The 26,296-nt window shown below is 39.4% G+C and overlaps 3 protein-coding genes and 1 pseudogene across 3 annotated transcripts in view; all 4 read right to left on the bottom strand.

The window, feature by feature from the left end:
* Positions 1–496: 496 nt before the first annotated feature.
* On the bottom strand, positions 497–5,061 carry LOC148734066 (uncharacterized). Its single transcript, XM_088754249.1, has 4 exons — positions 4,989–5,061; positions 2,861–3,415; positions 1,641–2,255; positions 497–1,123 (listed from the first exon to the last, which is right to left on the bottom strand). The coding sequence occupies exons 1-4, from the start codon at positions 4,999–5,001 to the stop codon at positions 1,119–1,121; spliced, it is 1,188 nt and encodes a 395-aa protein (XP_088610375.1). The 5' UTR covers positions 5,002–5,061; the 3' UTR covers positions 497–1,118.
* Positions 5,062–12,108: 7,047 nt separating this feature from the next.
* LOC148734065 (A disintegrin and metalloproteinase with thrombospondin motifs 9-like) lies at positions 12,109–13,823 on the bottom strand (annotated as a pseudogene).
* Positions 13,824–19,942: 6,119 nt separating this feature from the next.
* On the bottom strand, positions 19,943–21,465 carry LOC148734064 (A disintegrin and metalloproteinase with thrombospondin motifs 9-like). Its single transcript, XM_088754256.1, has 2 exons — positions 20,736–21,465; positions 19,943–20,215 (listed from the first exon to the last, which is right to left on the bottom strand). Exons 1-2 carry the CDS (start codon positions 21,238–21,240, stop codon positions 20,211–20,213), a joined length of 510 nt encoding a protein of 169 aa, XP_088610382.1. The 5' UTR covers positions 21,241–21,465; the 3' UTR covers positions 19,943–20,210.
* Positions 21,466–21,940: 475 nt separating this feature from the next.
* Positions 21,941–26,296, bottom strand: part of LOC148734063 (collagen alpha-1(XII) chain-like) — a 5,022-nt gene continuing 666 nt past the window's right edge. The window contains exons 2-3 of the mRNA XM_088751628.1: positions 24,090–24,239; positions 21,941–22,509 (exon numbers count right to left, since the gene is read on the bottom strand). Of these exons, the coding sequence (XP_088607754.1) occupies positions 21,941–22,509; positions 24,090–24,239 (719 nt within the window). The remainder of the gene's footprint in view (positions 22,510–24,089; positions 24,240–26,296) is intronic.

Here is a 26,296-nt window from a genome sequence, read left to right as displayed (position 1 = left end):
TTTTCTAAAAAATCGTTCTAGCATAGTTTTTTCAGTTTGTTTTGTTTTCTCTCGTTTTGCATTCGTTCTTAAACCAGTCTCTGATTGCTATGGAAATGTTTAATTTGAATAATCAAATAAAAGAGATGTAATATACAAATGAGGTCCCATTAGTGGTTCTCTGGATACTGTATGTTTGTATAAGAAATTACCGGGATACAGGATACCTAAGGAAAAAATTAACGGGATGTGGTCATTTAAGATATAGAGATTCAGAAGTGTCGAACTGGAATTGAGGGGATAAAAAAAACCACAGGATACGGTATATTTAGGCAAAAAATTAAAGGACCCGAGATACTCGCCCCTCTCCAGTGCGGCCATACATTTCAGCGCCGGATTCCTGTCGAGTCCTAGCAAGTTTTCATTCTGTGAAATTTCGGTCACCAGGGTCGAGTTGTTCAAAGGTGGGTTAAGATAACCCAGGGTAAGTGTGAAATTTGATTTCAGATCCGAAAGCTTTAAAAGAAAATTAAGTTTATTTCCACTTGTTTACAATATTTGATGATTGAATGAGCTAAAAAGAATTGGGAAAATTATCCCAAAACAGCTTTTGAACAAAGAATTTAGAAACCTGGATTAAAATTTAACTTTGGATTAGCGCTAATCGGCCTTCGAACAACTGGGCCCAGAAATGAAAGAAAACTGTCATTTTCCTACTATTTTAGGTTTTGTATGTGAACTTACATTTTGAACTTACTGACGGGTGGAAACTTTCCATCATTGCTGAGGGTTAAATGACATAAAAAACAAAAGATTGTGTACGGACAGGGAGCTCCCAATCAAAACTGCACAGCTGTGTTTTTATATTTGACTTTTGCCGGCCTTCTTCATCAGTCCTTTTCTCCTAATTATGGACCACTATAACAGGAAAACAAATTCATTCAATCGGCATTAGATTGCCATTGAATTGTTTTAGAAATTATGCGATCATTGCGTGTTATTCACTTGTGTTTACATAACTTAGTGGTAGATATATAAGACCAAGTCCTAGATTATCAGTGTCAGACTGTAGATGATAATGATCCTTATCGATGGAATGACCTCCAGTTGTCTTGTAAGGATCAACGAGATGGCCCTTCCTACCCTGATGAAATAAAATTAAAAATTCTGTCAGTACCGGGCCAGTATCGCACCCCTAAAGGCGTCAGTCATTCACAGTCAGTGAGGAGCCTAAACTATACAATGATAAGTCATATTATGACATTCACTTGTACATGATCTCAGCAAATTATAATTTTAGGCATTCACACCGCCCACTGACATCAGATCTAAGGTTTGGATTCCTGACACAGAACTACAGGCAAAAGAAAACATAAAAAGAGAGCTTTAATTTCATGCAATCATAATTTGGTTTTAAGTTAGGCATGCAGGTAGAAAGACAGACATACAGACGAACTGAGAGGCAGGCAGAGATAACGTCACTATTGCCGTGGGTCAGGACAGTACGAGATCACAAAAAATCAGTGACACACTCGGCGCCACTTCCACTTTTCTTCTCATCAAATGTTGACGTCATTTCTTATCTATTACTGAATAATCACACGGCAACATAGTTGTGTCAAGAAAGCTGTAAAAGGGGAAAATTTATTCCTGATACCTACGAGCAGGAATAGAACACAAAGGTTCCAATATGATAAATCCTTCAGATGGAGAACATGAACCACATGCACCTCCACACTTGGCAGACACCACTGCACCATCAGGCGACTTCTGGTAGTCCTGCATCGTCAAACTTTTCGGCCATCCCGAAAATGTCCAGTTCACATCGTTCCGAACACGAAGTCTCGTCCCGCTCAAGTCAACCTTGAACTGACCTTTCCGGCAGTCACCAGAATTCCACGAATAGCAATCGCCAGCTTTGCCATATGGGATGTCTTTACCTCCCTGAGTCTGCGCGAAGGTGAAGACATTGCTCAAAATTTTCATGGTTGTGATATCAAGGCGCACTTTGCTGAAGGAAGTGGTGCCTCGATCTGAGTACGATGGGGATTGCACAGCACCACTGCAGTCGCCCCTATTTTGGAGCATCTGGGCATACACATCAGCAAAGTTGTTCTCCGTACCCGACTCCAAGGTGATGAACTCTTGCGGCGAGTTAGATGACATATTATGGCAGTAGATTCTCGTTGGGTCTTTACAACTATCGCTTAGATGAAGCAGGTAATGGCCGTCAGAAGAGTACCCAAATGCTTTCACTTCTGCGCAGCTGCGAAACTCTGTTTAGAATTGAAATTGAATTAAATTCAAAATCGTTTAGGTTGCTACTGCAATCCTCTAACAAACCCAAACAAAAACAGCTGAAAGAAAAAGCTTGTTACAGTTAATGCAGATGTTTTTATTTTGAAACAAATGAACTAGTTAGAGCGGCTGCACTTTGCCGCCCGGTCAAACTGAGGCACCATCCACACAAATGTGATTTCGTTTAAAAACGCATTGTTTTTGACACGTTTTTGCCCATCGTACATACCAAAATGCGAAAGCCGCTGATGAAAACGGAGACTTTCGCGAACGGTGTCAAAATTGGAGCGTTTTGAAGACAAACCGTTTTCAAAAGGCACGATTTCTTATGTGGATAAGTGAAAACAAAAGATTTTGAAAACAGTTTCCCAAACAGTCACTTACTGTAACAGACAAAAGTCTTCTACTTTCATGCGCAAGATGAGACATCACAAACAATTATTTTAGCTACAATGCGCGAAGGCTGAAAACAAACAAGCAACAATTTTTACCGCGGTGTTAATCAACCCAGCGTACGCGAAGAAGACACAAGTTTGCAGGGAACTTCTTTTGAAAGCAGTCTTTCGTTTTTAGATTTCCTTACCTTTACTCACAGCATGTGGCAATTTCTTTGCCTCCTCTGTATCTTTACTTGGCTCGGGTATAACTATGAGGTTGATCCCCGAGGAGATCTTCTCCCACTTTTCTATGCCCGGCTCCTCCGTGATGGCAAATACAATGACCTTCACTGCATTGCTTCTAAAGTTGGTGATATCGTTCCGGATCTCAGTAGAATTCTCATCGAAGTTTCCCTGGGTCAGCACAACAAGAATATTCTCCGCAGATAGCCGCTCGCCTTTTTGCGTTGTGAAAACCTCATCTCGAACTTTTGTAAAAGCACCGCTCAGTGTACCTGGTTGTCCGCCAGGGCCAGGTATGCTGCTCATGAAACTTGTAAAATTGGCTTTGCTGTAACCGTCATAGAAGAAGACCCTGGCAATCGCATGACCATTGTAGTCCACTAGAGCAACACGAGTTTTGTCATCGGATATCTCATATTCATTAGCAAAGTTCTTCAAGATGGCTACCATTCTTGCAAAGACTGAAGACGCTTGAGCTCCAGACGCACCGATTACAAAAGCAATGTCGACGGCTTTTTCTACAGAATACAACAACAACAAAAAGAATATACATCGTGAGGTTAGGACCGCACGGTTCAGTATGGATTAAGGTGACCCACAGATAGAAGTATAGTTTGATGTAGTTTTAATAAGCCAGCAAAACAGATTCAATTTACGGATCTGGGAACTTTAAAATCGCTTTCTTTCTAAATGAGATGATACCCCTAAAATCATTAGCAATAAAATTCTCGCTTTCATACGTACTAGAGGAATCAAAACTGACGTCGATCTCCTTTGTAACAACATATTCGAGAAATGAATCATATTGATATGGATAAAGGTTTGGGAGAATAGCTGGAGTATTCTAACACCGGGGTAAGAAATTCCATAAGCGGTCATGACTACAACCCGTAGTCAGCATTTCTGCTATATCGTATCATTTTGTCTTCTTCATCAGCAAATCTAGGAGTCGGGAGAATAACATGTTACTTCTTCCGTGATCATACCAAGTTAGCAGCCCCAATTGATAGTGCTGCTTCATCATCATTTCTTCATGATCACCAGCGAATGAATTTGAGGCCTTTAGCAAAGTGAGCCATCGGCGGAGAGGTATACGAAGGAGTCTGGTACTAATAAATGTGAGAGCCAGTCCCTTCAAGGCTTCAAACTTTGTAGAGGAAAACAAGTTAGCACGCGTGCCGCGGGGGGGGGGGGGGGGTAGTAATGAAGGAATACAGGCAGGTTATGTGGATTAACAAGGTCGCACCGTAAATTTCAACACTAAATCCGGGAAAGAAGGCGGGATTTCATTGTTTTTGATTCCCTTGTGTTCTCGATCAAAGGTCAATTCCTGTTAACATACGTCCAAACAGCTGATCTTATTTTATCATCTCACATTCTTCTATTTTCATCATCTACTTTATGAGAAACTCAAAAGTTATCCAGATCTTTTTCATGTTGTTCACTAAGAGTGAAAATAAATGCCTTATCACGTAAGTTAAAACCGCGATGCCGAGAAATTAAGGCAAAACCTTTATTTAACACTGTCAAAACCATCGGAAATGAAAATTGTATTGCACTAGTTTAATTTATGATCAGAGGCTCATTTTTCACATGTTCGATGACTTAAAGACCTTAAAGAGCCCAAGGAAATGATAGGGTCTATTTTAAGAAAGATACGACGACGATAGGAACAAGACCTTAGCGAAACAAAAGATTTAATGAGCGCAACTCAGCACGTTTGTTTTGAAAATTTGTAACGACATTTCTCAGCCTTACTATGAAAAAGAAAAAAAAAAAAAACAGTGTGAAACCGCCATGTTCTGCATGTATACTATTGGAAAGGAAATTTTGACAGAAATTCATCCACATCACTATTTTTTTCTATTTTAACAGAACGTTTTTTTTAGCTGTCGTGACATCTTAAATTTCCACTTTTAACTCCTATTACAAGAAATGAATATGCAAAACTTAACTTTTAACTTTAAGTGGGTGCGTTTTGCGACAAACAAGCTTCAGTGAAAAAACTACAAAACCTTATAAAATGGACATAGAGATAATAAAAATGTATATTTGAAATTTAGGAGTAACGAATCAACTGTGAAATTAGACCTTCAATTTCCATGTCGCAGTAAACCAAAGCTGTCTTTCCAGATGCACTTAAATCCAACCAGTATTTCTTGCTGATGACATCTTTACCTTCGCTCGCTTTTATTTCCCGACACGACTCTGCAGGCAGTTCTGGAATGGATCCCAGAGGAGCTGTTACATAAAGTAGATAAAAGAAGCACAAGAATTAGCCGTTTATTCTCTTGCTGAACAGAACCTCGATTGCACACAATTCAGACTCGGCCACCGGGGATAGCTATGGTTGTAAAGTATCTAATGCATACCTCTGCCAAAAAAACGTACGTGATAAAACCGAGCAGGGTCTGAGTGGAAGTTCTTAGGTCTTGCCTCTCTGGTTCGGTTATTCAGTTCACAAGACTTTTCCCCGATTACGTAATTGTAACTCTGGCACCTGACTTCTCTTTCACAGCTAATGTCACACTCGTGGATGGCAGTTACTGAGATCTTCTTGAAGACAAATCCGTGTAGAGCCATTCCGCTCATGCTTCTTTCTCGTCTGCATTGTTTATCAGCAGATACGATGGCCATCAAGAGGCGAACGTTGAAGAACAAACACACTTTCCTCCACATTAAATGACCCGACGATGAGACAAAAAAATGAGTGAGTTTGTTCTGTCTGCTGTTGTGGAGGGTAGATCGAGTCGATCAATATTCAGAATTGTTCTAACTACTTTTCAAAGCAGTGAAACTATTCTCAGCAATATTTATCAGTAGCTCACAAAAGTGTTCCTCATTTCAGTTTGTTATGAAGATTTTGCTTTTTTTTTTTGCGGTTTTCGCAGTTCTCCTGATTAATTGTGAAACTTAATCGATTCATGCTGTCCCGTCATAGAGGTCCTTAATATGTTGTTGCTATGGTTACAAAACAAAACAGTTATAGTGGCGAAGAGAAACTTTTTCGTCTGTTTTCTCTTGTAGCCGTTAAAATAACTGTAGTTATCAGCCTGGAGGTCAGCTATCTCAGTATCTGCGAGAGGAACAAAAACCACAGCGGAAAAAGGTCCATGAAGAAGAAAACAGTGACCAAAATAAAAAAAGTCCTGAACTGCAAGAAATATTTTCATGCGCGTTCATAAAAAATTAATTCTCTTGAAGTTTTTCTAACCCTCAATGTAATTTTCATTTGTTATTCATTTGAGGAGTAATTGGATTGTGTTAGGAATGGCTTTAGGTGACATCACGATAGATATCCGATCCCAATTTTTTTCTTTAATTTCGGCACCTGTAGAGCCGGAAAAGTGAGTTAAAAAATAGGTAAAAGTCTTGAGAGAAAACTATACTAGATATACTATCTATTAACACATGAGCCTTTCTCTGGATATTTCCGAAGAAATCGAAGATGCGAAGATCACCGCGGAAAAAACGAAGATTTTGCAAATTGCATGATTAATTCTGAAATTTAATCGATTCAGCTGTCCTTCATAGAAGTCCTTAATATGTTGCTGGTATGGTTACAAAACAAAACAGTTATAGTGGCGAAGAGAAACTTCTTCATCTGTTTTCTCTTGCAGCCGTTAAAATAACTGTAGTTAACAGCCTGGAGGTCAGTTATCTCAATATCTGCTAGAGGAACAAATACCACAGCGGAAAAAGGTCCATGTAGAAGAAAACATTGACCAAAATAAAAATAGTCCTGAACTGCAAGAAATATTTTCATGCGTCTTCAGAAAAAAAAAATTCCCTAGATGTTTTTCGCACCCTTAATTGTCATTGTTATTCATCTGAGGAGTAATTAGGTTCTGTTAGGAATGGCTTTTCGGTGGGAGGCTTTCGGCGACATCAGGATAGATATATATTTTAAATTTCGCTACATCTAGAGCCGGAAACGTGAGTTAAAAATTAGGTAAAAGTCTCGAGAGAAAACTATACTAGATATACTATCTATTAAGACATGAGACTCTCTATGGGTATATCCGAAGAAATCGAACTGAAGACGCAAAGATCTCAAGATTGAAGCCAAGATCTGAAAATTGACCAAAAATTTGCGTGATGAAATTGAGCACTCAGATATAAAACTGTCAAAACTCGTAAATAATATAGAAAATATCTGTTGATTCTGAATTTTGAACAACATTTCACTGCTATTATGAGAACGGTGTCAACAGTCCTAGTCTAGAAAACTGAACAAACAGAACGTTGCCAAAGAATACAACATTCCTTTATTGTAAGTTTCATTAACTGTCTATATTGCTTTTCGTGAATTTAAACAGTGAATTATGCAATTTGCTATTGAAGTGAAATATTTATCAACTGTGAATAACACAAAATAAACGTTTAACCCATTTCAATCCGAAAAACGAAGATCTTCCTAAAAAAAAAACCAAGATTTGCAAAAATATCGCGAAGAAAACGAAGACCGTATGGGTACCCATACAGATGCTCAGATATCATACCTTTTAGCTTTTTTCACAAATACAAGATTATAGTTTACCAAGTAACACTAGTTTGAGTATGAAATCATATGTAATTATTTATAAGATAACATGTGACTCAAGGCCCACGGTGTTAAAAGTTTATAACCGTTTGTACAATTTATCACCTCAAGGTCTATCAAACCTCTTTGAGAAAATCAAATGTTGCCTTTCAAATTATCTGTAGTTATCGGCTCGTAGTTTATACCTTTTCACTTTTTGTTTCTAATTAACACTGCTTGTATCTATTCACTGAGAAAACGTCCCATGCGACTAAAAATAACCGAGCGGCAGATGATTTTTTACAAAAACAAAGCTGCCAAGATTTGAAGTGAGTATCTGCTAGAGGAACAAAAACCATATTGGCACTAGGTCCATGAAGAAGAGAACACTAACCAAAATAAAAAAGCCCTGAACTCAGTGCAAGAGATATTTTCATGCGTGTTCAGAAAAATTAACCATCGTGAAGTATTTCTTACTCTTAATTGTCTCTGTTATTTATTTTAGAAGTAATTAGGTTGTGTTAAGCCCTGGTCAAACGGCGCATGACGGTCGATGATAGTTGATGATAGTCGATGATAGTTGAAGCGCGCGCTTCCGTTTGACCACCAACTATCATGCACTATTTAAACAATAGAGTGTTTCTGTCGAGGAACTATCGGCTGATAGTTGCCCCGCGAAAATTTGATGTTCTTAAAACAAATATTTGCCCGAGAAGCAAAGCTTCGAGGGCAAATATGCTAGTCTTTATTGTTCACCACTAAATTTTCTTCTGGGCGCCAGTTGAAAAACAGTCAAAACCCACCAAAATGCAGATCAATCAAATGTTTATTCATGCGTACAGCCTGTCACAAATGTCAATAACTCGCAACCGGACATTGGCTAAATAATACGAGAAAATTTTTCACGGACGGGCACTATCCATCCGGGTACTTTCCGCAGACGGGCACTATCCATTCGGGCATTTTCCGCGGACGGGCACTATGGGCTGATAGTGTCTCTCCACGGATGAACACTATCGCGTCACGTGATCGATTTAAACCGATAAGAATCGGAGAAAATTTAGTGGTGAACTATAACATCGACTATCACTATCATTCATTTTGAGCTTGTTCAAATTCTTCACGATAGTCGATGATAGTTCTTCTCGTTTGACCACGCGTATAATAGTTAATGATAGTTTTTGGTCAGCTGTTTTCCCCGAAAATCAGCGGGCTCCTTTAAAATGGCCGCCAAAAGCTCCTCGCGAGGCTCAGCTTCAGCTTCAGAAATTCGTTTTTATACCCAGGATAATAATAATGAGAAAGAAAATATTGAAAACCAACATTTCCTTGTAAGCGGCAGTGTCCTCCACTTGCAATTCTTCCACTGAAACAACTGAAACAATTTTATTACTCTTTCATCTATCCCTATTTGACCTATGCTATCATGGGGAAGTGCTTGCAAAACTAGACTAAATAAATCAGAACTAAGCAAAATACATGCACTTGTTCAATTTTTTTTGCACACAGTAGAGAGAATGCTACGCCTTATTATAATTTATTGGATATCTTAACAATTGATAATATTTTCAAACTAGAAGTAGCACTCTTTGCACATAAAATTATTAACAATCCAACAGGCATTCCAGCAATTTTTTCTGGAACTCTACCTCTGGCTTCTGACTTCCATAGCCATTAGACTAGATTTGTTTCTAACCTTAACTTCCGTAGGCCTCTAATACATAATAATTATGGAGCTTCTACTTTTACTTTCATTGCATCGAAAATATGGGAGACTATTCCACTGCATGCATCTAAAAAAATTATGTTATTATCACTTCTCCAAACAATCCAAGCTATATCTGCTAACTTCACAATCTGCTTCTTAGATTGCATTGATCTAGTTTACTTTAGTTTCTTTGTTCTGAGTCTTTGTTCTTTTCATTCATTATAAAGAAGAAAAATTAATTCTCCTTTTTTTAACTGAATGAAATTTTTATTTATTTATTTACTTATTTACTCACTTCTCTATTCTCTTTGTTTATAAAACTAATTGTGTATAAATACCTTGGTTAGTGTAAATATAGAATTAAAGTAAAGCAAGTCTTGTGTAAATGTTAAGATGCACCTGTTAATTATACGTGACAGTGGCCAACTCGAAAGCTATGCTACTTTGGTCACTGTGCACATTTTACTTTTGATTATTGATGTAATTTACTGTTTCTTATATATTCTGACTTTTATAATCTGTAGTAACCTCGTGAAATAGTACGAATAAAGAGTTCCGTCGTCGTTTCGTTTCCACCAATTTCAACATCCCCCTTTCGTTTCTCCTTTAATCCATTCCGTTGTCCGTCCTCTCTTCTACCAATGCTCTCCAGATTCATCCGTACATTCCTCAAACAAATCGATTACTAGTAAGCAAGCTGCCACCCTCTTTCGTCGTGATAAATTCATACTTCAACAAGTTTGTTTGTCTCACGCGAAGCAATGTTGGTGTTCATATTTTACGCGGAAAGAGCCTGGAACTAGCTGCTCGCGTGACTTTGCTCGCGCGACTGCCGGTGAACTATCATCAACTATCACGAACTTTTTTGGCCGTTTGACCATGAGAATGATAGTTGGTGATAGTTGATGATAGTTTGAAGACAATCAACTATCATCGACTATCATGCGCCGTTTGACCAAGGCTTTAGGAATGGTTTCTAGACGACATCAAGATAGATATCCGATCCCAAATTTCTTTTTTTAATCTTGTTCAACCTCGTTCCCAGGGTCTTTTTCCTTGGTTATTTTGTTATATTCAGAACCGGAAAAGTGGTTAAAAATTAGGTAAAAGTCTTTAGAGAAAAACTATACTAGATTTAACAGCTGGCTCATGCGTCGGCGCAGGATACAAATTAGAAAACAACGATGAATTCCATAGGTAAAAGGAATGAGAAGAGCACTCCACAAAGAATTCTAGGTGCAAGTAAATACTAAATTTGTTCCAGTTTAGAAAAAAGCAAAATACTTGAGACTTCTTACCAGCTTTTTCAACCCTTTTAATGTCAAGTTTTGACACAAACAACACAATTTCATCTGTCCATTGCATTTTCTGCTTCAGTTTCGGATATCAGTTTCCCGTGTAGTCAAAGAAATGCTAGCATGCGAAAATAAACATAACAGCTGTAACTTTGCCAGGAGTTGAAATTTTATTTTTGGCATAAATGAATGAATATATCTGAAATAATGACTTGAGTGACTTCTATTATCATGAAAATCGTTCAACCCTTAACGAAGTGACTTGGTATCGCTGGAAAAGTTATTCCTCCTTGAGGAGGACTGAGATGGCAATGAGACCAGCGGACGTCTGACTTACTTTGCTTTTTGTCTTCAGATAGCCTTCGGTTAACAGCATAGCCGATTATTCACTACTCACTTGCAACATCGACAGAATCTCAATCAATGCCAAAGAAGCCTTTCATGTTCGATATCCCCGATAATGTATGTTCTAGCATAGTTCTATTGGTTTATTTTGTTTTTTTCTCGTTTTGCATTCGTTCTTAAACCAGTTTCCGATTGCCACGTAAATGCTCAATTTGAATAATCAAATAAGAGCGATACATCGATGTAATTTACGTAGGAGGCCCAAAAAGGGGTTCTCTGGATACTGTATTTTGGATAAGACATTCTCAGGATACACGATACTTGCGGAAAAAGTTAACGGGATACAGTATATTTAGAATATAGAGATTCAAGAACGTCCAACTGTAGAATTGAAGGGATAAAAACCATAGGAATTAACAGGATAGGGCGTATTTAGGCCACGATTTGAAGGACACGGAATACTAGATTTTTATCGGTTCCTGTCGAGTCACCAGAAAAGACTTAAAACCTTGCAAAATTCCTTAATTTTCCTACTATTTTAGGCTTTATGTATGAACTTACTTTTCAACTTACTGACTAGCGGAAACTTCCTATCATTCTTTTCAGTCACAATTTATAAACATAAAAACAAAAGAATGTGTACGGACGAGCCGGAACTCTCGATCAAAACTGCACAACTGCGTTTTTATTTTGACTTTTGCCGGCTCTATTCATCAGTCTTTTCTCCTAACTATGAAAGAAAAATAGTTGATTTAATGGGCATTAGGTAAGGGTCTCAATAGGGGGATCACGTTGACGGTTAAAAATAAACCCTTTTGACGGTTGACGGTAATTAGATTTTAGGTCATTTGACGAGTGACGGTGAAATGTTTGGAATGTCGTTTGTAAAACGAACTAAACACATGAAATTTGACTGTAATTCTTCATAATGACTTGTCTGTAAAGATCCGTTTAGTTGTAACACCTTTTATCCACAAATGACTAACGTTTTACGACTCCGGAAGTGTTTCCACACCGGAAGTCAGTTCGTCGTCGCCAACCAGGTTTGCTCGCGACTAGAAGTTAAAGAACTTACATAAATGTATTTTTGTAATATATCAAAACTTTTAGTTATAAACAACAGAACTTGACCACAATTAAGGCAATTGCTTAGGTTTCAATTAAAGATATCTGAGACATTTGACGGCTAATATTGGCTTGCTTATTTCACGATGAACGTTAAAAAAAACTGCGTTTTCAGGACGGTTGACGGTTAATATTCTTGGCCATTAGACGGTTGACAGTTAACCCCACTGAGGCCCACTTAGATTACCTTTTCAGAAATTTTACGACTATTGCGTGTTATTCACTTGTCTTTACATAACTTGGTGGTAAAAATATAAGACCTAGTTCTAGGTTAAGAGCGTCGGACTGTAGATGATAATAATCCTTATCGATGGACTGACCTCCTTCAATTCTTGAACAAGATGGTTGAACTGCATTTGTCTTGTGAGGATCGATTAGCCCTTCCGACCCTGATGAAATGCAGTTACTAATTCTGTTAGTACTGCCGTGCCAGTATCGTATTCCTAAAGGCGTCAGTGTTCATCCACAGCTTGTGAGGAGTCTAAACTGGACAGTAATAAATCATATCATGACATTCACTTATATCTCTATTATTTTTTATTTGTATTTATGTTTGTATTTATAAACTTCGCCAGATTTAGCAGGAGAGATCTCACAGAACTAATGTTCCAGTAACGAGACTCCTAGACAACCCACCCATCCCATCCCATGGGACGACATCCATCACACAGTAATCCCATGCGTGGGAAATTAACGTCTCCTACCCCAACCTTTCAGGAGACGGGACCTCCATTTATTCGTCCCTATCTGAGAAGACTAGAATTTCTAACCATTTCTTGATGTTATAGAAAGGTAGAAAATTCTTCTCAATTATTTTAAGACCCTGAGTGTTGGTCCGGCCGAGGCTCGAACCCTCGACCTCCCGCACAACAGTCCAGCGCCAGGGTAATGGGCTCCTGCCAGAGCTCTATCCATTGAGCTAACCGGGAGACGGTCAGCAAATTACAATTTTAGCTATTCACACCCACTGACATACAAGAATTGGATTCCTTACACAAAATTGCAGGCAATAAAACTGAAAAGAAGGTGGCCATGCATTCATAATTTGGTTTTAACTAAACTAAGGCATGCACGTAGACAGACAGATAGACAAACTAAGAGGCAGGCGGAGGTGACGTCACTATTGGTCAGGTCAGGACAGCAAAAGATCCCAAAAAATCAGTGACACACTCGGCGCCACTTTTTTGTTCTTTCCAAATTTTAACGTCATCTTTTATCTATTACTGAACAAACGCACGAAATCTATTTAGCAATTTCACGGTCAGTGGTCTCAAGAAAGCCTTAAAAGGGGCAAATAAGACGATTATGAGTTTTACCTACCAGCAGGAATGGAGTACAAAGCCTCCAGTATGATAAATCCCCCAGATGGCTCACATGAACCACACCAACCTCCACACTTGGCAGACACCACTGCACCATCAGAAGACTTCTAGTAGTCCTGCATTGTCAAACTACTCGGGTATCCCGATGCTTTCCAGTTCACATCGTCCCCAACACGGAGTCTCGTCCCGCTCAAGTCAACCTTGAACTCACCTTTGCGGCAGTCACCAGAATTAAACGAATAGCAATCGCCAGTTTGGCCATATGGGATATCCTTACCCTCCTGAGTCTGCGCGAAGGCGAAGACATTGCTCAAAATTTTCATGGTTGAGAGTTCAAGGCGCACCTTGTTGAAGTAAGTGGTGCCTCGATTTCGGTACAATGTGGATTGCACAGCACCACTGCAGTCGCCCCCATTTTGGAGCATCTGGGCATACACATTAGCAGAGTTGTTCTCCGTACCCGACTCCAAGGTGATGAACTCTTGCGGCGTGTTAGATGACATATTATGGCAATAGATTCTTGTTGGGTCTTTACAACTATCGCTTACATGAAGCAGGTAATGGCCGTCAGAAGAGTACCCGAATGTTTTCACTTCTGCGCAGCTGCGAAACTCTGTTTAGAATTAAAATTCAATTCAATTTAAAATCGTTTAGGTTGCTACTGCGATCCTCAAACCAACCAAAACGAAAAACAGCTGTAAGAAAACGTTTCCTGCATTAGCTGTAACAGGGGCCTTGTTACAGCCAATGCAGATATTTTCTTTGTGAAACAAACGAACTAATTAGAGCCACTACACTTTGCCACTCGCTCGAAACTGAGGCACCATTCACAAAAAATGCGATCTCGTTTGAAAACGCATTGTTTTTGATAAGTTTTTGCCTATCTTACATACTAAAATGCCCAAGCCACTGATGAAAAGGAAGAATTTCGCGAACGTGTAAAAGTTGTAGCCGTTTTGAAGACAAATCGTTTTTAAAAGGTTCGGTTTCTTATGTGGATAAGTGAAAACAGAATATTTTGAAAATAGTTTTCCAAAACGTCCCCCACTGTCATTGACAACAGTCTTTTTTTGAACTAATTTTATCCGCAAGGTGAGACATCACAAACATTTATTTAAGTTACGATGCACAAAGGCTGAAAACAAACAAGCTACAAATTTTGCCATTTGTCCCACCCAGCGTACGCGAACAAGAAACGAGTTTGCAGGGAACTTCTTTCGAGAGCAGTCTTTTGTTTTTTAGATTTCCTTACCTTTATTCACAGCATGTGACAATTTCTTTGCCTCCTCTGTATCTTTACTTGGCTCGGGTATAACTATGAGGTTGATCCCCGAGGAGATCTTCTCCCACTTGTCTATGCCCGGCTCCTCCGTGATGGCAACTACAATGACCTTCACTGCACTGCTTCTAAAATTGGTGATCTCGTTCTGGATCTCAGTAGAGTTCTCATCGAAGTTTCCCGGAGTCAGCACAACAAGAATATTCTCCGCAGATAGTCGCTCGCCATTTTGCGTTGTGAAAACCTCATCTCACACTTTTGTAAAAGCACCGCTCAGTGTACCTGGTTGTCCGTCAGGGCCAGGTATGCTGCTGATGAAACTTGTAAAATTGGCTTTGCTGTAACCGTCATTGAAGAAGACCCTGGCAATCGCAGGACCATTGTAGTCCACTAGAGCAACACGAGTTTTGTCATCGGATATCTCATATTCATTAGCAAAGTTCTTCAAGATGGCTACCATTCTTGCAAAGACTGAAGACGCTTCAGCTCCAGACGCACTGATTACAAAAGCAATGTCGACGGCTTTTTCTACAGAATACAACAACAACAAAAAGAATATACAGCGTGAGGCTAGGACCGTACGGTTCAGTATGGATTAAGGTGACCCACAGATAAGAGTATAGTTTAATGTAGTTTTAATAAGCCAGCAAAACAGACTCAATTTACGCATCTGAGAACTTTAAAATCGCTTTCTTTGTAAATGAGATGATACCCCTAAAATCATTAGCAATAAAATTCTCGCTTTCATACGTACTAGAAGAATCAAAACTGACCCCGATCTCCTTTGTAACAACATATTCGAGAAATGAATCATATTGATATGGATAAAGGTTTGGGAGAATAGCTGGAGTATTCTAACACCGGAGTAAGAAACTCCATAAGCGGTTATGACTACCACCCGTAGTCAGCATTTCCTCTATATCGTATCATATTGTCTTCTTCATCGGCAAATCTAGGAGTCGGGAGAATAACATGGCACTTCTCCCGTGATCATACCAAGTTAGCAGCCCCAATTGATAGTGCTGCTTCATCATCATTTCTTCATGATCACCAGCGAATGAATTTGAGGCCTTTAGCAAAGTGAGCCATACCAAGTTAGCAGCCCCAATTGATAGTGCTGCTTCATCATCATTTCTTATTGATCACCAGCGAATGGAATTTGAGGCCTTTGGCAAAGTGAGCCATACCAAGTTAGCAGCCCCAATTGATAGTCCTGCTTCATCATCATTTCTTATTGATCACCAGCGAATGAATTTGAGGCCTTTAGCAAAGTGAGCCATACCAAGTTAGCAGCCCCAATTGATAGTGCTGCTTCATCATCATTTCTTATTGATCACCAGCGAATGAATTAGAGGCCTTTAGCAAAGTGAGCGTTACAAAGTTAGCAGCTCCAATTGATAGTGCTGCTTCATCATCATTTCTTATTGATCACCAGCGAATGAATTTGAGGCCTTTAGCAAAGTGAGCCATACCAAGTTAGCAGCCCCAATTGATAGTGCTGCTTCATCATCATTTCTTATTGATCACCAGCGAATGAATTAGAGGCCTTTAGCAAAGTGAGCGTTACAAAGTTAGCAGCCCCAATTGATAGTGCTGCTTCATCATCATTTCTTATTGATCACCAGCGAATGAATTTGAGGCCTTTAGCAAAGTGAGCCATACCAAGTTAGCAGCCCCAATTGATAGTGCTGCTGCATCATCATCTCTTCATGATCACCGGCGAATGAATTTGAGGCCTTTAGCAGAGTGAGCCATACCAAGTTAGCAGCCCCAATTGATAGTGCTGCTTCATCATCATATATCACTGTTCCCCACCCTCTCGGATCCTCTTCGATCCGTACACTAGACAAACTCGATATCACACCAATTTTTTAAATTTGAACTCATCTTCCGGCATATCAAAGACGAGCCAGAATATTGCTCATAATTGCGACCAACAATCATCACAATGATAAGTCGCTAATTCCATTATCTCTCAATATCAACCTGTAGCGCCTCGCAAATTAAATGTCGATTATATTTCTAAAATAATCTCGTTTTTCGAGTCAGGATGCTCGCGCGAAGGTAAATTACAAAGTATTAGATACATACCGGTACCGTTAAAATCATCGCCTCGTTCCTCGTGATCTGAGTAATCGAAGTCGAAGAGAAACTACAAAATAGAAAACCTCAGTAAAACAAAAAAGAAACCAATGTGAGAGACGATCGAAAACCAAACCGTGAGTAAATTTTGTCTCGACCTGCAATGTAATCCTTGAAATTAAACACAATTTCCCCGACGTAAGCATAATTAAGAGATCTACTGAGCTAATTTTTACCTCAACCGGTATATTTCCGATTTGGGCTGCTGAATTACTGAAGTACTTTTCCCATTCTTCAGCTGTGAAATCCCCAAACGTAAAACCCTGAGACACGCAAGAACAAGAAATTTTAGGACACATCTCGCCTGAATTTCGTTTTTACAACGCGTGATTACAAGGAATCTAATACAAATCTGACATATTTCTTACCTCTTCCGAATTAAGCATTTCTTGAGCCACGAGAGTGCTCAATTAACTAAAGCTCAAATTCTCCATGGACAAAATTTCCCTTAAAAACTCTCGAACCAAACAAATCAATTTGATTCTTCCATTTGGCCAGACGAGCGCATGAGCTGTGAAAACTTGTGACGTCAGTTTTCGTCTCGGTCCCGTGGAATCCCGTAAAAACCCGAGATAACACAAGCTGAGGGAATACTTGGGCGTATTCATAACATGGTTGATTTTTTAATATCGAAACATCTGGTCAATTTTGCACGTATCATGGCAGGAAACCAGTATATCGGCATGAAAAAGAGCTCTGTTGAAATAAACGTTTATGCAAAGGATTGCCTCCTGAAGGCGGTAGTTTGTGTTTCTGCCCGGCAAATATTAATATTCGGTCGCCATATTGGACGGGTGGAAGGTTTGGGACGAGTGACATGACACAGCAAGGGGAGGTGGGGGGGAGGGGAGAAAAATCTGACTGGAATTAGCTTACAGTGTACCCGTTTGAGAGCCAAACAAAATACTAATTAGACAAAAGGATACAAATCAGAAAACATCGATCAATTACATGGGTAAAAGGAATGAGAAGATAACTCCACAAATAATTCCGGGTGCAAATGAGTACTAAATTTGTTCCAGTTTTAAAAAAAACAAAATACTTGAGACTTCTTACCAACACTTTTAATCTCAAGTTTTGACACGAGCAACACAATTTCATCTGTCCATTGCATTTTCTGCTTCAGTTTCGGATATCAGTTTCCCGTGTAGCCAAAGAAATGCTAGCATGCGCCTTCTTCGTCGTTTTGCACGGCCCCTACCGCACAAAACAACACAAACGTAATGCAAATTACAAGAATAGCCCACGCATTGCGCAACATCGCCAACATCTGCGAAGAAGTACTTTTCAATCGCCGATTTACATATATTTTCTCGCTCCAACACCTACGAATTTGGGGCCAAAATGTTTATTAGATCCCAGGCTTTCCAGATCAACCCCGTACATACGCGACATACGCATGTTTCAAATGACTAGGCCGCTTGAAGTGATGAATTTGTTTTGGCCGAGCGGTCAATGCCAGTCACGACTTCTTTCAAGTTCGACGACTTCGAAGCCCGATTTACATGGTTTATTTTTCACTTTTCCAAAGCATTTTGCGACTTCTAGATAGAGTAATAAATATATATCGTAAATCTAACCGTACATTTAGATAAAGTTATCGTTAACTTTGTCTAGTTCTGCTTTTCGCCAAAACATTAACAATTTCCGCTATGATTTTGTGTCACTATTGGGGGCCTGGAAACGAAAAACAAATTAGAGGCAAATGTCATTTTTTTTTTTTGGTATGAATAAGGATAACAGCTGTAACTTTGCTAGGAGTTGAAATTTTATTTTTGTCACAAATGAATTTAAAATCTGAAATAATGACTTGAATGACTTCTATTATCATGGAAAGCACTCAGCCCTTAACGAGGTGACTTGGTATTGCTGGAAAAGTTATTCCTCCTTAAAGAGGACCGAGATGAAAGTGAGACCAGCAGACTCCTGACTTAATTAATTCCGCCTTCTTATCTTCAGATAGCCTTCAGTTAACAGCATAGCTATTATTCACTTCTGACTTACAAAAACGACGGAATCTGAATCAAGGCCAAATAAGCCTTTCATGTTTGATATCCCTGATAAAGTACGGCGGATTTTCTAAAAAATCGTTCTAGCATAGTTTTTTCAGTTTGCTTTGTTTTCTCTCGTTTTGCATTCGTTCTTAAACCAGTCTCTGATTGCTATGTAAATGTTTAATTTGAATAATCAAATAAAAGAGATGTAATATACAAATGAGGTCCCATTAGTGGTTCTCTTGACACTGTATGTTTGTATAAGAAATTACCGGGATACAGGATACCTAAGGAAAAAATTAACGGGATGTGGTATATTTAAAATATAGAAATTCAGAAGTGTCGAACTGGAATTGAGGGGATAAAAAAAACCACAGGATACCGTATATTTAGGCAAAAAATTAAAGGACACGAGATACTCTCTCCTCCCCAGTGCGGCCATACATTTCATCGATTCCTGTCGAGTCCTAGCAAGTTTTCATTCTGTGAAATTTTGGTCACCAGGGTCGAGTTGTTCAAAGGTGGGTTAAGATAACCCAGGGTTAGTGTGAAATTTGATTTCAGATCCGAAAGCTTTAAAAGAAAATTAAGTTTATTTCCACTTGTTTACAATATTTGATGATTGAATGAGCTAAATAGAATTGGGAAAATTATCCCAAAACAGCTTTTGAACAAAGAATATAGAAACCTGGATTAAAATTTAACTTTGGATTAGCGCTAATCGGCCTTCGAACAACTGGGCCCAGAAATGAAAGAAAACTGTCATTTTCCTACTATTTTAGGTTTTGTATGTGAACTTACATTTTGAACTTACTGACCGGTGGAAACTTTCCATCATTACTTAGTGTTAAACGACATAAAAAACAAAAGATTGTGTACGGACAGGGAGCTCCCAATGAAAACTCCACAGCTGTGTTTTTATATTTGACTTTTGCCGGCCTTCTTCATCAGTCTTTTCTCCTAATTATGGACCACTATAACAGGAAAAAAAATTCATTCAATCGGCATTAGATTGCCATTGAATTGTTTTAGAAATTATGCGATCATTGCGTGTTATTCACTTGTGTTTACATAACTTAGTGGTAGAAATATAAGACCAAGTCCTAGATTATCAGTGTCAGACTGTAGATGATAATTAACAAATGGTAAACACCACAGCGTACGCTATTGAGTTATGGATGCACGCGGGAGGTTGCTAGGCACGTAAGAAGCGTAAGAGTCGCTCGAGGCGATAGCCGAGAGCGACTCTAGCTTCTTGAGTGCTTAGCAAACCTCCCAAGTGCATCCATAACTCAATAGTGTACGCTGTGGTGTTTACCATTTGTTTTATAACATAACATTAACACATTGTAGCTAAAGAGTTCCCTTTTGTTTAACAAATCTTACGTGACCAGAAAAAAACAAGCGCGCGCGGAAAAATAGTCTTTGCATTTGCTCACGTCAGCAGCGTACACCCATGGGCAAATGGGGGACGCTAAATTGACCAATCAGAGCGCGCGCTTTACTTTGGTTATGTTATAATGATCCTTATCGATCGAATGACCTGCAGTTGTCTTCTAAGGATCAACGAGATGGCCCTTCCTACCCTGATGAAATAAAATTAAAAATCCTGTCAGTACCGGGCCAGTATCGCACCCTTAAAGGCGTCAGTCATTCACAGTCAGTGAGGAGCCTAAACTATACAATGATAAGTCATAATTATTATGACATTCACTTGTACATGATCTCAGCAAATTATAATTTTAGGCATTCACACCGCCCACTGACATCAGATTTAAGGTTTGGATTCCTGACACAGAACTACAGGCAAAAGAAAACATAAAAAGAGAGCTTTAATTTCACGCAATCATAATTTGGTTTTAAGTTAGGCATGCAGGTAGAAAGACAGACATACAGACGAACTGAGAGGCAGGCAGAGATGACGTCACTATTGCCGTGGGTCAGGACAGTAAGAGATCACAAAAAATCAGTGACACACTCGGCGCCACTTCCACTTTTCTTCTCACCAAATGTTGACGTCATTTGTTATCTATTACTGAATAAACACACGACAACAAAGTTGTGTCAAGAAAGCTGAAAAAGGAAAAATTTATTCCTGATACCTACCAGCAGGAATAGAACACAAAGGTTCCAATATGATAAATCCCTGAGATGGAGAACATGAACCACACCAACCTCCACACTTGGCAGACACCACTGCACCATCAGGAGACTTCTGGTAGTCCTGCATCGTCAAACTTTCCGGCCATCCCGAAAATTTCCAGTTCACATCGTTCCGAACACGAAGTCTCGTCCCGCTCAAGTCAACCTTGAACTGACCTTTCCGGCAGTTACCATGATTAGACGAATAACAATCCCCAGCTTTGCCATATGGGATGTCTTTACCTCCCTGAGTCTGCGCGAAGGTGAAAACATTGCTCAAAATTTTCATGGTTGTGATATCAAGGCGCACTTTGTTGAAGTAAGTGGTGCCTCGATCTGAGTACAATGTGGATTGCACAGCACCACTGCAGTCGCCCCCATTTTGGAGCCGCTGGGCATACACATTAGCAAAGTTGTTCCCCGTACCCGACTCCAAGGTGATGAACTCTTGCGGCGTGTTAGATGACATATTATGACAGTAGATTCTCGTTGGATCTTTGCAACTGTCGCTTAGATGAAGCAGGTAATGGCCGTCAGAAGAGTACCCGAATGCTTTCACTTCTGCGCAGCTGCGAAACTCTGTTTAGAATTGAAATTGAATTAAATTCAAAATCGTTTAGGTTGCTACTGCAATCCTCTAACGAACCCAAACAAAAACAGCTGAAAAAAAAACTTGTTACAGTTAATGCAGATGTTTTTATTTTGAAACAAATGAACTAATTAGAGCGGCTGCACTTTGCCGCCCGGTCAAACTGAGGCACTATCCACGCAAATGCGATTTCGTTTGAAAACGCATTGTTTTTGACATGTTTTTGCTCATAGTACATAAAAAAATGCCAAAGCCGCTGATGAAAACGGAGACTTTCGCGAACGGTGTAAAAATTGGAGCGTTTTGATGACAAACCGTTTTCATAAGGCACGATTTCTTATGTGGATAAGTGAAAACAAAAGATTTTGAAAACAGTTTCCCAAAAAGTCACTTACTGTCACAGACAAAAGTCTCCTTCTTTCATGGGCAAGATGAGACATCACAAACAATTATTTTAGCTACAATGCGCGAAGGCTGAAAACAAACAAGCAACAATTTTTACCGCGGTTTTATTCAACCCAGCGTACGCGAAGAAGACACAAGTTTGCAGGGAACTTCTTTTGAAAGCAGTCTTTCGTTTTTAGATTTCCTTACCTTTACTCACACTATGTGGCAATTTCTTTGCCTCCTCTGTATCTTTACTTGGCTCGGGTATAACTATGAGGTTGATCCCCGAGGAGATCTTCTCCCACTTGTCTATGCCCGGCTCCTCCGTGATGGCAAATACAATGACCTTCACTGCACTGCTTCTAAAATTGGTGATATCGTTCCGGATCTCAGTGGAATTCTCATCGAAGTTTCCCTGGGTCAGCACAACAAGAATATTCTCCGCAGATAGCCGCTCGCCTTTTTCTGTTGTGAAAACTTCATCTCGTACTTTTGTAAAAGAACCGCTCAGTGTACCTGGTTCTCCGCCAGGGCCAGGTATGCTGTTCATGAAACTTGTAAGATTTGCTTTGCTGTAACCGTCATTAAAGAAGACCCTGGCAATCGCAGGACCATTGTAGTCCACTAGAGAAACACGAGTTTTGTCATCGGATATCTCATATTCATTAGCAAAGTTCTTCAAGATGGCTACCATTCTTGCAAAGACTGAAGACGCTTGAGTTCCAGACGCACCGATTACAAATGCAATGTCGACGGCTTTTTCTACAGAATACAACAAAAACAAAAAGAATATACAGCGTGAGGCTAGGACCGCACGGTTCACTATGGATTAAGGTGACCCACAGATAGAAGTATAGTTTAATGTAGTTTTAATAAGCCAGCAAAACAGATTCAATTTACGGATCTGGGAACTTTAAAATCGCTTTCTTTCTAAATGAGATGATACCCCTAAAATCATTAGCAATAAAATTCTCGCTTTCATACGTACTAGAAGAATCAAAACTGACGTCGATCTCCTTTGTAACAACATATTCGAGAAATGAATCATATTGATATGGATAAAGGTTTGGGATAATAGCTGGAGTATTCTAACACCGGGGTAAGAGATTCCATAAGCGGTCATGACTACAACCCGTAGTCAGTATTTCCGCTATATCGTATCATATTGTCTTCTTCATCGGCAAATCTAGGAGTCGGGAGAATAACATGTCACTTCTCCCGTGATCATACCAAGTTAGCAGCCCCAATTGATAGCGCTGCTTCATCATCATTTCTTCATGATCACCAGCGAATGAATTTGAGGCCTTTAGCAAAGTGAGCCATCGGCGGAGAGGTATACGAAGGAGTCTGGTACTAATAAATGTGAGAGCCAGTCCCTTCAAGGCTTCAAACTTTGTAGAGGAAAACAAGTTAGCACGCGTGCCGCGGGGGGGGGGGGGGGGGGGGATAGTAATGAAGGCTTACAGGTAGGTTATGTGGATTAACAAGGTCGCACCGTAAATTTCAACACTACATCCGGGAAAGAAGGCGGGATTTCATTGTTTTTGATTCCCTCGTGTTCTCGATCAAAGGTCAATTCCTGTTAAAATACGTCCAAACAGCTGATCTTATTTTATCATCTCACATTCTTCTATTTTCATCATCTACTCTATGAGAAACTCAAAAGTTATCCAGATCTTTTTCATGTTGTTCACTAAGAGTGAAAATAATTGTCTTATCACGTAAGTTAAAACCGCGATGCCGAGAAAGGCAAAACCTGTATTTCACACTGTCAAAACCATCGGAAATGAAAATTGTATTGCAGTAGTTTAATTTATGATCAGAGGCTCATTTTTCACATGTTCGATGACTTAAAAACCTTAAAGAGCCCAAGGAAATGATAGGGTCTATTTCAAGAAAGATACGACGGCGATAGGAACAAGACCTTAGCGAAACAAAAGATTTAATGAGCGCAACTCAGCACGTTTGTTTTGAAAATTTGCAACGACATTTCTCAGCCTTACAATGAAAAAGAAAAAGAAAAAACAGTGTAAAACCGCCATGTTCTGCATGTGAACTATTGGAAAGGAAATTTTGACAGAAATTCATCCATATCACTATTTTTTTCTATTTTAACAGATCGTTTTTTTTAGCTGTCGTGACATCGTAAATTTCCAATTTTAACTCCTATTACGAGAAATGAATATGCAAAACTTAACTTTTAACTCATGCACTTTAAATGGGTGCGTTTTGCGACAAACAAGCTTCAGTGAAAAAACTACGAAACCTTATAAAATGGACATAGAGATAATAAAAATGTATATTTGAAATTTAAGAGTAACGAATCAACTGTGAAATTAGACCTTCAATTTCCATGTCGCAGTAAACCAAAGCTGTCTTTCCAGATGCACTTAAATCCAACCAGTATTTCTTGCTGATGACGTCTTTACCTTCGCTCGCTTTTATTTCCCGACACGACTCTGCAGGCAGTTCTGGAATGGATCCCAGAGTAGCTGTTACATAAAGTAGATAAAAGAAGCACAAGAATTAGCCGTTTATTCTCTTGCTGAACAGAACCTCGATTGCACACAATTCAGACTCGGCCACCGGGGATAGCTATGGTTGTAAAGTATCTAATGCATACCTCTGCCAAAAAAACGTACGTGATAAAACCGAGAAGGGTCTGAGTGGAAGTTCTTAGGTCTTGCCTCTCTGGTTCGGTTATTCAGTTCACAAGACTTTTTCCCGATTACGTAATTGTAACTCTGGCACCTGATTTCTCTTTCACAGCTGATGTCACACTCGTGGATGGCAGTTACTGAGATCTTCTTGAAGACAAATCCGTGTAGAGCCATTCCGCTCATGCTTCTTTCTCGTCTGCATTGTTTATCAGCGGATACGATGGCCATCAAGAGGCGAACGTTGAAGAACAAACACACTTTCCTCCACATTAAATGACCCGACGATGAGACAAAAAAATGAGTGAGTTTGTTCTGTCTGCTGTTGTGGAGGGTAGATCGAGTCGATCAATATTCAGAACTGTTCTAACTACTTTTCAAAGCAGTGAAACTATTCTCAGCAATATTTATCAGTAGCTCACAAAAGTGTTCCTCATTTCAGTTTGTTATGAAGATTTTGCTTTTTTTTGGCGGGTTTCACAATTCTCCTGATTAATTGTGAAACTTAATCGATTCAAGCTGTCCTGTCATAGAGGTCCTTAATATGTTGGTGCTATGGTTACAAAACAAAACAGTTATAGTGGCGAAGAAAAACTTCTTCATCTGTTTTCTCTTGCAGCCGTTAAAATAACTGTAGTTATCCGCCTGAAGGTCAGTTATCTCAGTATCTGCTAGAGGAACAAATATCACCGCGGAAAAAGGTCCATGAAGAAGAAAACATTGACCAAAATAAAAAAAAGTCCTGAACTGCAAGAAATATTTTCATGCGTGTTCATAAAAAATTAATTCTCTTGAAGTTTTTCTAACCCTCAATATAATTTTCATTTGTTATTCATTTGAGGAGTAATTGGATTGTGTTAGGAATGGCTTTAGGCGACATCACGATAAATATCCGATCCCAATTTTTTAAATTTAATTTCGCCACCTGTAGAGCCGGAAAAGTGAGTTAAAAATTAGGTAAAAGTCTTGAGAGAAAACTATACTAGATATACTATCTGTTTAGACACGAGCCTTTCTCTGGATATTTCCGAAGAAATCGAAGATGCGAAGATCACCGCAGAAAAAACGAAGACTTCGCAAATTGCATGATTAATTCTGAAATTTAATCGATTCAGCTGTCCTTCATAGAAGTCCTTAATATGTTGCTGCTATGGTTACAAAACAAAACAGTTATAGTGGCGAAGAGAAACTTCTTCGTCTGATTGTTGTCAGTAGAATGTTCTTCATTCACTTGACTCTGATGATGACTTCCGCACAGGTTGTCGAAACGTTAGTCACTACCACCGACAACAGTCCTTCTCAGGACTACACTCACCCGGACGATCAGACTACACCTTCACATGTTACCCCCGGGCTCAAGCCATTTACTGCATTGTCTTTATTGTTCACCACTAGATTTTCTTCCGCGCGCCAGTTGAAAAACAGTCAAAACCCACCAAAATGCAGATCAATCAAATGTTTATCCATGCGTACAGCCTGTCACAAATGTCAATAACTCGCAACCGGACATTGGCTAAATAATACGAGAAAATATTTCACGGACGGGCATTATCCATCCGGGTACTTTCCGCGGGCCGGCACTATCCATCCGGGCATTTTCCGCGGACGGGCACTATGGGCTGATAGTGTCTCACTACGGATGAACACTATCGCGTCACGTGATCGATTTAAACCAATAAGAATCGGAGAAAATTTAGTGGTGAACTATAACTTTGACTATCACCAACTATCATTCATTTTGAGCTTGACACACGTTGGGGAATAGCGAACTTCAGGCCTCGACATAGTACCAGTTTCTGAAAAAAAACTGAGTTCGTACGATGAGATGTTTAAGATGTGTTCATTAACATTGACTTTCATGTTAAAAAGCCCCGAGATCTTTCGAGTGTGCA

The sequence above is a fragment of the Stylophora pistillata genome, chromosome 3 (assembly GCF_964205215.1).
Source record: "Stylophora pistillata chromosome 3, jaStyPist1.2, whole genome shotgun sequence".
NCBI lineage: Eukaryota > Metazoa > Cnidaria > Anthozoa > Scleractinia > Pocilloporidae > Stylophora > Stylophora pistillata.
This window is presented reverse-complemented; position numbering and strand designations above follow the sequence as displayed.